At 43.3% G+C, this 13,776-nt stretch overlaps 1 protein-coding gene across 1 annotated transcript in view; it reads left to right on the top strand.

Moving 5' to 3' along the window:
• The first annotated feature begins 3,123 nt into the window (after positions 1 to 3,123).
• Positions 3,124 to 13,776, top strand: part of ABCA12 (ATP binding cassette subfamily A member 12) — a 125,272-nt gene continuing 114,619 nt past the window's right edge. The window contains exons 1-2 of the mRNA XM_074966903.1: positions 3,124 to 3,192; positions 6,483 to 6,576. Coding sequence (XP_074823004.1) covers positions 3,124 to 3,192; positions 6,483 to 6,576 — 163 coding nt within the window. The remainder of the gene's footprint in view (positions 3,193 to 6,482; positions 6,577 to 13,776) is intronic.

The following is a 13,776-nucleotide window of genomic DNA, read 5'->3' as shown; positions in this document are numbered from 1 at the left end:
GCTCTGAGTGTGGCTGACGGGTATTTTTGGGGTTTTGTTTTTCGGAGACGTAACCTGCATCCTGCACTAGTGACACAACCACAACCGTTTTTAGGAGGGGAAATGGAAAAAAAAACCCATTGATTTTCCAAGGGGCGCAGCCAGTTGAGTTAGGAGACGTCTCTTGAAGTATGGATGCTGCAGATATTATTATTACTACTTAGTATAGCCACAGTGTGGAATAAAGCTGTGATAAGCATAGTGCTCTACTGACCGGGGAGAGCACTCCATGCTTAAATGCAGTAAAGGTCGGGATTTAGACAATTGTTATCACATTGTCACACCTGATATGGAGTCTGTAGTACTCATTATCTCAGGGAAGAGTCCTCTCTGAAGTGGAAGGATTTGGCTGAGCTCTTGAGCTTCAAATTGGCTTCCTCTCGGGAAGGGGCAGGTCCAGATTAGCTGCAGCCTGGAGGTAGTTTTGATTGGCACCAAGACCAGCTGAGGGGGAGAGGGGGCATGAGTGATACTGAATGACACCTGTATATAACAAGGAATAAACAAGCAGAATCTTACAGCAACTAGACACACAAACCATCTAACTGGAAGTTGACACAGTGTTGCTTGCTGGATTTCTGGCCTTGTGCATTATAAGATGTGCTTTTATAAGGTGGTATATCTAAAATTTATCACCAGAAGTGTACACATTTTAAAGCAATACAGATTAGGATTAAATATCCTGTGTCAATTCATTTCTCTCTCAGCAAGGAAACAACCCACTCCTGGAGCTAAATCCAGTCTAATCTACCTATTTACCAATCCATTTCTACAGCACTCATCACCATGATGAGTGACAGTGGAAGTAATTAACCATTGGAACAATTTTCCAAGGGTCATGGTGGATTCTCCATCAATGACAATTTTAAAATCAAGATTGGATGTTTTTCTAAAAGATCTGCTCAAAGAATTATTTTGGGGCAGTTCTCTGGCCTGTGCTATACAGGAGAACAGACTAGATGATCACAGTGGTCCCTTCCGGCCTTAGAATCTGTGAATTTATGCAACTTCCTGACTGCTTAGAAGCTCCCACAATACTGCATCATAGCTCTGAGTGTGTATCAGTTTGGAACTGTACAGCTGATTAGTGGCTGACTAGAAAGAGAGATAGATGTCATACTTTAATGTGCTTGCAGTGTTCTTTTAGCCATATTGGTCCCAGGATATGAGAGAGACAAGGTAGGTTAGGTAATATCTTTTATTGAACTGGTGAAAGAAACAAGCTTTTGAATTCTTGGAAATTTGAAATCTTGTGTCTTCAACCACCAAAAGAGACAAACTCTCTCATACTTCTAATCTAACAGATATGGAAGACTATCTTTTAATTCAAGAGCTAGAAGCCTGTGGTTTTGGTAAGAAGGGACTTTCATGGTTATGAACACTGTGTGAGGTATCCAGATCATGTGGTGATCGGTGTAGTACAAAAATGTCAATACATAGATGGGTCCTATTCCCAAATCCACATTTATTCAGGTCGCTAACAATCATAGTGACTTATATGTAAATGTGGAGATGAGCAAAACTGGATGTGGTCTTGGTTTACTTGGTAGACTTGCTTGACATATAGACTTTGCAAAACTAAAACAAGGAGTATTTCAAATCCAGCTCCCATGGTATCCCAAGCCCCAGACTTTAGGAGAATTCAGATAACTGATTTTGATTATGGCCCAACTTTATTTCCAAACCTTACTGATTAGGTTATGGGTTTGATAGAGTGAGAAGGTATGTGTGTGTCCCATTTTATCTGAAAATCCTCAAGATTTTGTAGTAAGAATGATTTCAGGTCAAAGATTTTACTCTCAACTTTTCTTTAGTAGTGGCCTTAGACTATAATAGATAAATCCCACTCACTGTTTAACTGCACTGCTGTTCTCCCAACTCCTGACTATGGGACTGAGTCGTAGCTATTTGAGAATGAACTCAGCCTTACCAGGCAAGGTACCCATGTATATGTGTGTGCAGTTGCCCTCTTTTACATAGAATCAGAGCTGTTCAGATCTTTCCACTGGCTGAACTGTTGAGCTATTCCATTAGCTTATCAAGTAGTGACTTACATATCGGTTCCACAATTCATAGTTGTTCATACATGCTAGATGTGTTGTATGAGGTGATGCTGTCCACTGTGCTGTTTAGCTTTACCTTTCTATCTATCTAGCTATCTGTCTAATTTTCCTAGTTAGCTAGCTACTAGCAGGAAAATTCACCAACAAAAAAATGATGTTTACATAACACTGTGATCTGAATTAACCTCACAAAAGGCTCAATCCTGCAGCATAATTCTCATTCCATTGCATCTGTCACATGGAGTTCAATGAGAGTTTGGCCTGAGTGAAGATTGCATGATTGAGCCTACAGGAAGGAAGCCCAAGTTAGAAATCTGGGCCTTTGGATCAGTCCCTGGTGGTTGAATTTTACAGGCAATGGATGTATTTTTCCATCCTTTCCATTCTTATCATAATTTCCGTTAAATTGAGATTTGATAGAGAACCCCCATGTATACACAGCTAATCTGACTTCAGCTAAGCAAAGAATGCACATGTCACTGCTGCTGGTTTTGACTCCCAGCCATTGCGTGTGTATTAAAGGAGCGCAGAGAAATATGATCTGTCATACGGGCCTGGCAAGCAGCCGAGTCATGAATTTTTTATGACACCTCTTCCTCAGGTGCTATGTGTGGGCAGATAGGTAGTTTCATCAAGGCATGTAGCAACTTCAGCAGACGCATCTTGGAATGCCACCCATTTTATCACTCAGGGACTGAACAAAGCACAGTTAAGAGAGACTGGATATTATAATTAACACAAGCCACTACAGGCTGCTGCGTCTGTCTCCTCACCATTAGAAGAATAACCTGTTGCCTTTGCTAGGAGCTATTGCAGTGGAGAAGGGAGCTAGATTTACTGAGAATACAGCAGCTACGAGTGGCTGAGGTAGCTGCTCCAAAGCTATGCTGTGGGGAGGAGGAAGGGGCTCGTATGCTGGACGCAGCAAATCTGGTTGGGTCAGAGCATAAGTTTTGGCTTTCTGAGACTGAGGGGAGAGAGAGGAAGCGGCTCGTCTGCTTTTGCTTGAGCTCTCCCAAGGATGGCTTCACTCTTTCAGCACTTGCGGATCCTGCTGTGGAAAAACTGGCTGAGCGTCAAGAGGCAGCCTGTGAGTATGAAAATGAAGCTGCTGGAGGGGTGAGGAGAGAGAATGAGGCAATGGAATGGAGGGAAGGGGAGTTCAGTAGTTTTTAAAGCCTTTGGGAGCAAGTGACATGTGTAGAGAGAGGAGGAGGGGCTGGAAGTGAAAACTTGTATTTTTGCATCAGCTGAAGTCAAAGGCTCTGATCCTGCATCGGGATCCACCAGTATGGACCCTGGGCACACAGGTGGAGTTCCACGGAAGTCAGTGGGGCTCTACAGAGGTCCAGAGGTCCATGCTGGGAGGACCTGATGCAGGAACATGGCCATATCTGGTATTTTCACTGTCTGAACTAAGGACCTGATCCTGCCGCTAGCTCCAGGTGGGCAGAGTGCAAGGTACAGAAAAGGGCAACAAAATGATTAGGGGTCTGGAACAGCTTCCATATGAGGTGAGATTAATAAGATTGGGACTTTTCATCTTGGAAAAGAGACACCTAAGGGAGGATATGATTGAGGTCTCTAAAATCATGACAGGTGTGGAGAAGTGAATAAGGAAGTGTTCTCAGAACACAAGAGCTAGGGGTCACCAAATGAAATTAATAGGCAGCAGGTTTAAAACAAACAAAGGGAAGTATTTCTTCACACAATGCACATTAAACCTGTGGAACTCTTTGCCAGAGGATGTTGTGAAGGCCAAGACTATAACAGGGTTCAAAAAAGAACAAGATACATTCATGGAGGATAGGTCCATCAATGGCTATTAGCCAGGATGGGCAGGGATGGTGTCTCTAGCCTCTTGTTTGCCAGAAGCTGGGAATGGGCGACAGTAGATGGATCACTTGATGATTACCTGTTCTGTTCATTCCCTCGGGGGCACCTGGCATTGGCCACTGTCGGGGACAGGATACTGGGCTAGATAGACCTTTGATCTGACCCAATATGGCCGTTCTTATGTCTGCAGCTAAATCTAATTCTGTCAAAAGAGCGCTGCTAAGGGGAAACTTCTCGAGGATGGTGAACATGGGGCCATTTTGGCCCCAAACTCTAAGGAACAAGGACTTGTCTATAGAGAGAAACTCAGAATGCATTTCCTACCATGGTGCACCCAGCAGCCCTGCAGATCTTCCTAGCCTCCTCATAAGCAGCAGTGTTTATTCATCTCTCATTGATTCTTGTGCTCCTCCCAACACCCTGGCCTGCAATTACATTGCAGGAGTTTACATTAGAAATACTGCATGTGTGTGTGTGTACGTGCACAAGGTATTCTTAATTAAACAACATGCATCAGAGATTTGATTGCAAGGGAGGAGGAGAAAGTGGGTAATAATATAAAAGGATGATAAAGATACTATTTTCAGTGACACGTTGGTGTTCTAAATAGCACAGAGATGAAAAGGCATGTAAATCAATTGTCTGTACAGGCTCAAATGTTGCTGAATGCTGAAACTGTGCAAATAGCCGCTGAATGGGAAGGAGCATTTTCCTGTGTCTGGTTTGGTGGAGTTGTTTCCCGCATTGGACAATGCAAAGACTCTCTGTCTCACTCCTAGAAATCAGCTCTGCTGTCAGTTACACAGGCGTAAGTCCACATGCCCCATTGGCCTTGCTGGAGTTCCTCTGATACACCATCAGAGGGAGGATGGATCTCAGAGACGAATCAGGCTCCTAGGCAATGGGCCTAACTCTGGGTTTTCAGTAAAGAGAACATTTCATCACCTTTTGGAAAACTGTGTGGATAATATCTTTTTTTAAAAATTGTGAATATTGTTGAAAAATATGTTTAAAATGGGTCGGCTTTGAGCACAGCTGACAGTAAAACAATCCTCTCACGCTTTGACTTCTGGCATAATATCCACCATCCCAGGAACTTTTACACTCCTGCCATTACTATTATCTAGCACTATCTCAAGGTGTATAACATTATCTCCATCTAAGAGATGAACCTTCCTGTGTTTCGGTATTTCCAAGTGAATCACCTTAAGGTCATTTTGCAATTCTATTGCCCTTATAAATACTACCTGGTTTTTAATAGTGTACATATAATAGTAATACCCAGTTTTTATCATCAGTAGATGTCAAAGCACTTGGAGGTCACTATCCTCATCTCCACTTTACAAATGGGGAGGCTCAGAGCAGCGAAGTGATTTGCCCAAGCTCACCCAGCAGCAGAGATGGGAGTAGAACCCTACTTTTCCGTATCCCTGTTCTAGCTACTAAGGGCTTGTCTTCACTACAGCTGCTGGTTAATCTAAGCTATGCAATTTGAGTTACGTTGGTAGTGTAACTCAAGTCTGGATATGAGTCAGCAGTGTGCCCTTGTTGCCAAGAAGGCCAATGGCATTTTGGGATGTATAAGTAGGGGCATAGCGAGCAGATCGAGGGACGTGATCGTTCCCCTCTATTCGACATTGGTGAGGCCTCATCTGGAGTACTGTGTCCAGTTTTGGGCCCCACACTACAAGAAGGATGTGGATAAATTGGAGAGAGTCCAGCGAAGGGCAACAAAAATGATTAGGGGTCTGGAACACATGAGTTATGAGGAGAGGCTGAGGGAACTGGGATTGTTTAGTCTTCAGAAGAGAAGAATGAGGGGGGATTTGATAGCTGCTTTCAACTACCTGAAAGGTGGTTCCAAAGAGGATGGTTCTAGACTATTCTCAGTGGTAGAAGATGACAGGACAAGGAGTAATGGTCTCAAGTTGCAGTGGGGGAGGTTTAGGTTGGATATTAGGAAAAACTTTTTCACTAGGAGGGTGGTGAAACACTGGAATGCGTTACCTAGGGAGGTGGTGGAATCTCCTTCCTTAGAGGTTTTTAAGGTCAGGCTTGACAAAGCCCTGGCTGGGATGATTTGATTGGGGATTGGTCCTGCTTTGAGCAGGGGGTTGGACTAGATGACCTCCTGAGGTCCCTTCCAACCCTGATATTCTATGATTCTATGAAGTCGACGTAGTTTAGATCTACTTACCGCGGGGTCCACACTATGCTATGTTGACGGGAGATGCCCTCCCGCTGACATTGCTTCTGCCTCTCGTTGAGGTGGAGTACAGAAATCGATGGGAGAGCGCTCTCCATCGATTGAGTGTGTCTTCACTAGACCGGCTAAATCGATGCCGCTGCATCGATTGCAGCAGTGCCAATTTTGCTCATAGTGAAGACGAGCCCAAAGCAACACGGCCTCTCAAAACAAGACAACCACTATTTACAGCATACTATTTATGATACATTCATATTGGTACTTGTACTTTCTAACCAAGTGCTGGTGCTCACCAATACCACCAATATAACAAATATGCCTTTATTCCTGTTTTATAGCTTTGGTCGTTCACCTTAATTTCCTGGCCTTTGATTGTTTTTATAATCCTGGCTATTGTCCGAATCAGATTCCCTCCGGAACCACAACCAAACTGTAAGTAACTGGAACATTTCTATGTCTTTGGGATTTAGTTCCCATTTCAGTGACGGACATATTACTTTTAAGTATTTGGTTCCTTTACATGTACAATTCTTTATAGTTTCCAGATGAAATTTCCTTAGGTATGGAATGCTGCATACAAAATGTCTGCTTTTCTGAGGTTATTTTTGTTTACAGGTCTTTCATATTACCTTCATAGTTAGAAAGTGGGTTTACACATATTCCCCATTGAGATCTTCTCAGGTACTACTGTAATGGGGGGCAATATAACCCCCTAGATAAACAAAGGGAGAGAGGGCAGTATGAGACAATCAGCCTGCTAAACCCAGGGTTGTGAGTTCAATCCTTGAGGGGGCCATGTAGGGATCTGGGGCAAAAATTGGGGATTGGTCCTGATTTGAGCAGGGGGTTGGACTAGATGACCTCCGGAAGTCCCTTCCAACTCTGATATTCTATTCAGCAAAGAAAGTAAGTACAAAGCTAATGGCCCGTGCTGAGATCCACAAGGGTATTTAGGCTTCTAACTTCCACTGTAATCAGAAGTTAGGAGCCTAAATACTTCTATGGATCTGGGCCCGTACCCTTAGCTGGTGTAAATAGGTGAAAGAGATCTGCCTCTTTATGCCAGCTGAAGATCTGGTCTTAAATGTATTCCATTTGGTTTGCACATAACCAGTGTTGCCAACTCTTGGGATTTTATCATATGATGAGCAATATTTGCTGTTTTGTTGTAAAGCTTCACCTCTGAGAGTCATGTGACTACGTGCTCGGCTTTTATTTTTGTAAAAAAGTAGGTTTTTAGTTCTTGTAGTTGCAGAGGAACACTTGGAAATCTGGGGTGAAATCCTCCTCCCTGCTGTGGCCCTGTTACAGTACGGAAAAGGACTGTAGCACTGTAAAGGGCCCTAAAACCCCTGTATCTGGCCAAGGCAGGATTCCCTTGGTGCAGCCACCACAGAAACAGCCATAAGTCTGCCTGCTCAGGACCCCCTTGCAAGTTGTGATGTAGGGTGCATGGCGGGAGTAGGACAAGGAATATGAGAGAAATGTCAGGGGCAGGGCTACAGCACCCCATGCTTCCTGACCAGTTGTAGTGCATATTTTTAAGGATGCAGTCACTAAGCATAGGTAAGGAATTGTTTACAATCACGTAGCGATGGACAGATTATTACATGTAGCTAGCACAGTCAGGAAAGAGAATAAGCTGCAGAGAGATAGAACGAGCTTCTCAGACACCAACTTTTGTATGCTTAAAGATTCTCACGGAAAACCTCAGTTTAAGAACATAAAAGTACCATGAGATCTGCAACTATGTCCAGTCAAGACTAACACAGCTCACATCTTAATATCAAATTCTCCATAGGACAGGCTCATATGAAATCGGCAGATCTGGAATAATTCAGTGACTAATGTTCAATAATGAATAAATAGATTGTGAGGTTTTTGGGGTAGGGAGTATCTTTTTATTGCATATCTGTACAGTGCCTAGCACAGACTGATGCCTCTAGCTGCAACAACAGTACACATTGTAATAATAATGTGCTGTTCACAGATAATTCAGGAACAGAAAAAAAGCTGAAATGGGTCAGGTACATTATTTGCTATGCCTAGTAAAATATTCACTCTTGGAGTGGAAAAATTAACTAGTTGGTACAGTAACTATGGAAAAAACATCACTCTGCGCCATCCAGGCAACCCAGATGGTTTTACAGGTCATGGGAACGTGTACAAGATAGAATCTATCCCTAAGGGCTCAAGCCACTCGGTCTGCCGAGGAACATAAATTAAACTCCTCGCCCTGACTGGCACTTGCCCGACCCCACCAAACCTTCCTGTCCCTCTCCTCCACCTTTTTATTCTGCTCCTTTCCTTTCCTTTCAGTTGCCCCCTCACATCTTTCTATTCTCAGTATATGCTCTCCTTAGGAGACTGATCCCCGTCTTCTATTCAGTGCATGATGTCTTGAAAACCACAACCAGATTCAAACAACTGTTTGATATTCTTACTTAGCTGCCCAGTTACAATGCACCCATCACTGTAATGCCAAGTGCAAGTACATCGCTCTCCAGTTAGACCATAAGCTCCGCTCTTCCAATGACATGGACTTTCTGAGGAATCGTGCTCGACACAGTTTACAAAGGAGATGTCACTGGGCTGATTCACAGCCTGCTTCGCCGAGGAAAGGCCTGTGCACAAAGCAGAACCAGGCACTGTGTGCTCTTAATGTGTCAGGAGCGTACCTCATTTCTGCCCTGAAAGGGTTCCTCATCTGGGGGCCCTCCATGAAGAATGCTCTCCTCCCTGCCCCACTTTCCATCATCCAGCATGTCCCTGGTTTTGACACTTGTAATCTCGGGGGTAGGGTCTAGTGCAGAGAGAAAGATGACCCTTGTGCTGAAAGCCAGTCTTGAGTCTAAGCTCTGCCCAGACACCTTTGTATTGTAACGTACAAAGCGGGAGGGCTGTGCTACCCATGAGCAAGGACTGGGTGGGTGGACAATGAAAGCCCACCGAGTGTGGAACTCCCACTGGCCTCAGAGGGGAGTACTGCTTGCAGGATTGGGGCTAAATTAGTAACTCAAGAGGGAGATGATAAGGCATGAGATAATGATTATCAGATTAGTACTGGAAAATGCCACACTCCGTTTAAAAGTAGAGGTTGTGCAGTTTGCCTGTGGCACATGAGCCAGGATTTACACAGGGTCCTATTAGTGTAGCAGAAGCAGCAGATACATATGTTACATTTTTAAAATAACAGACATTTAAAAAGCCCTGAACAGTTTCACTCTGGGGCTAGGAAGAGAGAAAGAAAGAACCCCAGGTGACAGATGCGAGTCACAAAGGCGCATCTGGAAAGCGCTCAGGTACTACAGAGAGGACGATCATATCTGAACACGAGTAGAATGGATCCTGCAAGGTGCTGAGCATCCTCAACTCCCACTGACTTCATGGGTGGTACAGTGGAAACCTGCACTTCCAATGCAGCATCGTTCATGGGGTGAAATCCTGGCCCCACTGAAGTCAGTGGAAGTTTTGCGGCTGATTTCAATGAGCCAGGATTTCACTCATGATCCCTAAATTAGCTGCTAAATGAGCTTCCAGACACTAAGGGCATGATCCTGTGTTTAACGTTAAGCTCATGAGTAATCCCATTGAAGGCAATAGGACTAAACATGTGTTTAAAATTAAGCACGTGCTTGAATGCTTTTGTGGGTCAGGGCCTTGCTTCATGTTCTCTTCTGTATTGGAAAGCTTTGATAAAAGGTTACATTTTTGATCATTTTGAAGTTTTTCTTTTAACAAACAATACTTTAAAAAAACTTCTAGTGACACAGGAGGGAAGAACTTTTGCCCCAGGGCAAAGCAGATCACAAGCACCCTGAAGGACAGCACGCAGACAAGTCAATAACTGCTACCTAGCAGTCCAGGTGGCTATAAATTGCACCAAGGGATGAGTCTGCCTCAGGATCAGCTGGCTAGATTGGGTCTTTAAGGCCACCTTTGCTCCCTGCCCTGGTTCCCTTGCCAAGCACAGTTCAACCGAACCTGAGAATTGGAATCTATAGTTTAGAAAACTTGTTTTGTGTTTTCAGACTAGTTTACCTCGTTCTCCCGCTAAAGAATGTGGCAACCCCCATCACATTTTTAGGGAGCTAGTTCAGGGCTCATTGATGTTGCAGGTTTCCTTCTCTCTTTGCTGATACAAAACTGTCACACAGGGACAGCCGATAGAGCTGAGCCCTGGCATCTCTGTGGGACAGGCTGCCAGTTAGTATCGGTTTTGATGGTGACTGTTGCTATGTGGAGACCTGCCCATTAGGCACTGGATTGAGATCACCACAACGAATGGTTGGTATGAGGCTACTAGCAGACTGTGCTCAGGCAGAAGACCAAGTGGGAGCCAGCTGGCCACAGATGGCACTAAGAAAAGGAGTACTTGTGGCACCTCAGAGACTAACCACAGATGGCACTGATATCGTGGCTGTGAAAATGAAGGGGAAAAGCCTTAGTCAGAGTGGGATTTCTAAAAGCAGTCGGCACCGACCTCACTCTGCTCCCATTGAAGTCAATGGTAAAATTTTTATCAGTTGGTGACGCCTGCTTGTTTCTTCTGGGCCAAGTTCAGTCTTGACTTTTGGAGAGATGCCAACAACTCTGTTGTCAATATGTCACAATACACTAAACTGCTGGCAGCAGAGACCAGCTGGTAAACATTTTTATTGAGATCCTTTTCCCTGTATTCATGTGCAATATCTTATTACCAGATTCATAAAGCTAGGGATGGACCAGCCAGTTATTGGGTCATTCAGCAGATAATTCTGAAGTTATTTGATTTTTTTAATATGTATATTTGGTGTCAGAGCTACATTTCGGAGAGATGCCAATGGCTCTTATGTCAGTTGTCCTTAAAGGCCACATAGTTGTCGCGAGGGCAGAACTGGTCAATATTTTAACAAGACTCTTTACCCCATGTTGATAGTGTTGGGGTAATGCCTCATCACTCAATGTACCGGTAAATAAAGGAGGGATAAGCAAATGAGATTTGGTAAAATAGGAATAACCTCAGTCTTCTATCCAGAGCGAGATTCAGATATTTTCTAAGGATTGAAGGAGTTCATTTAACTTTCTTTCCATTTTTGTGCACTTCAGTATTTTCTCATTCAGCCTGTGAGAGGCCTGCTCCAAGGCCCTGGATCTGAAAACCCCAAACTTTAGGAAATTCTGGATCTTCTTTAGTGTCTGGCCCTCGTGCTTATAATGGAGTAAATTGAAACCTCATATTCATACTGGTGCTTTTAGCTGAATAGTTGCCTTTAATTTGGGAAGGTTCAGATCTTGACTCATCTGGATCAGTTGATGTTACCTAGTTGATACTAGACATGGGTGTATAGATTCAGATAATATAAGGATTTTGATCCCATTCAACTACCATTGAAAACTTCAAACCAAATCTTTTTTTGGATATTCTACTTTTCTTTCATTATATTTCACTTCTCCCACTGTTCTGCATTTCTGGGTTTCAGCTGGATGTGGAAGTGCCAAAATAAAATTAGAGAGGCTGTTCTTGTACAACGTCCAGCCCAGCTGGAAGCAGATGAATCTTGTTTCTGTAGGTCCAACATGTCAGGATTCCCTGGATAAGGTTGGGAGAAGCATCCACATGGATGGGCAAATATTTGAACAAAACTTCCAATTTTTTCTTTAGCTTTGCCAATTGCACTCTAATAAACAGTCGGATGCCAGGCCCGGAGGTTAATAGTTGCATTTGGTACAGAGTTTTGTCAAATTATTCTTCACAATTAAGTTTTAGTCACCAATTAAAGGGATAAACATGGATTTGGGGAAAGACTGGGAAGTTCTGAGCAGCTTTCAAGTCACACAATGAAATCTTCTAAGGAAGATGGCAGAAGTACCACTGGAACGATATATCCATTAAAAAGCAATCAGACAGTAACTACAGTCCTGGCAGGGGGAAGGAAGAAGTTGAACAAGGAGGAATAATTCAGTAGTGTAAGAAGAAGCACATAATGCAGCAGTCTGAATTAAAAGCTACACGTTCTTATATAGTCCATGAGAAGGCAAATAAGCAAAAATGGACTCGCTGGAACACCGGTATTAGGTTAGTGGTTTCTAACCTCTCCTCACTCCCTAGCCCCCTTTTATCACCTCATGACGTGCCCTGGCAGAAATTCTCAATAAGACCTGAATATAATTGGTAATTTGAGAAGAGGGTGAGGTGAGAATTATTAATGAGTTACCCCAATTCCTGGTTATAAACTAAATAGACGAGGTGGTGTAGGTTGCAGAGCCAAAAGTGCAACGATATATCTAGAAGTAGCCCTAGCCTGTATCAAATGAATATTTCTCAATGGAGGAACATGAGGTAGAATCTGTGCTTGTGAAAATGTGGTGGAGTGTGTATTACCAGCATCCTGATCCAAACAGTGACGGTGCATATGAAACACTGAGAGAGCTTAGAGAGGCTACAACAGCAAACAATGGCTGATGTGAATGTAACCGCCAAGTTATGAACTGGCTTAATGTTAGTTTGGGGTGTGGTTTATCTGAAGCTGGGAACAACAAATTCTGGAGCCTCACCAAGCAGCACTGGGCTGGAGGCACGGAGTTGATGTTTTTCACAAAGTGTGTAACATTAGCCACTGGAGTCATGTGTCATGAGACAGGGGTCTTGATCTTTATCTTCCTGACCATGGCCATATGACTGGGCCAGGAAATAAAGTCACAGTTCCTTGCCAGCATAAGGGAGGGATGTGATGGGGATGGGAGCACAGAGTGAGAGAGGGAATGGTGTCTGGGGTAAGGGAGAAGATGGCATGCCCAGCAGATTTAAACATTTTGTGTGGAAAAGTCCAACAAGGTCAATTTTCATGTAAATATTTTTACTATGCATTTTGTAAAATTTTAGTAACTACTGTATAAATGACAATAGACATCTAGTGAGTTTCGAATGACAAAATACCATTCAGATTAAACACAGTGCTTTTGAATGAACAAATTTATCCGCAAATACGTTTAATGCACTATTTGACAGGCTGAGTGTTCTATGGAGTCCACGTGTCTTATATATGGAGCATGGGAGGACCTGATAAGGTTTATAATATGAGGGCATGATATGGCAAAGTTGAGAGTAAGAGAAGTTTCTTACCCCAAGAAAGTGGTAGTTCTGTGAGGGAGGGAGAGAGGGCGGATGGACCAAAAGGTCATAAAAGTTGCCTGAAACAAATAAAGAATGAATAGGGGGAGGAAAAATATTCTTAAATGGCAAGGAGCAAACATTTTTAAGGCCTGAGAAGTAACCATTCAGACTCCATCCATCTTGTAGTACAGAATATAAACGTTGGCAGGTGCTGCAAGGTAGAAGGTGAATACAGAGAACGTGAAGTGGAAAAGTGAAGCACTAAAAACCAGAAATACAGGATGTAGACATGTAAGATGAAATTAATTAAGGACAGCAGTAGTAGGAAGCCAATGAGTAAGTTAGCAGAGCAGATTCAGTCCTGGTATAAATTGGCGTAACTTCCAAATGGGAGTTGCATATTCTTATGCCAAGATTGCATTTTAACCAGGGTTGGAGAATGGCCAATCAAAGAGAATAAGGAAAAGGTAGAGAAGTGTATTGGTCAATAGATTACATGCCAGATCCTCAGCTGGTGTAAATCAGCTTCTCTCTGT

Source organism: Natator depressus, chromosome 11 (assembly GCF_965152275.1).
Source record: "Natator depressus isolate rNatDep1 chromosome 11, rNatDep2.hap1, whole genome shotgun sequence".
Taxonomy (NCBI): Eukaryota; Metazoa; Chordata; order Testudines; family Cheloniidae; genus Natator; species Natator depressus.
This window is presented reverse-complemented; position numbering and strand designations above follow the sequence as displayed.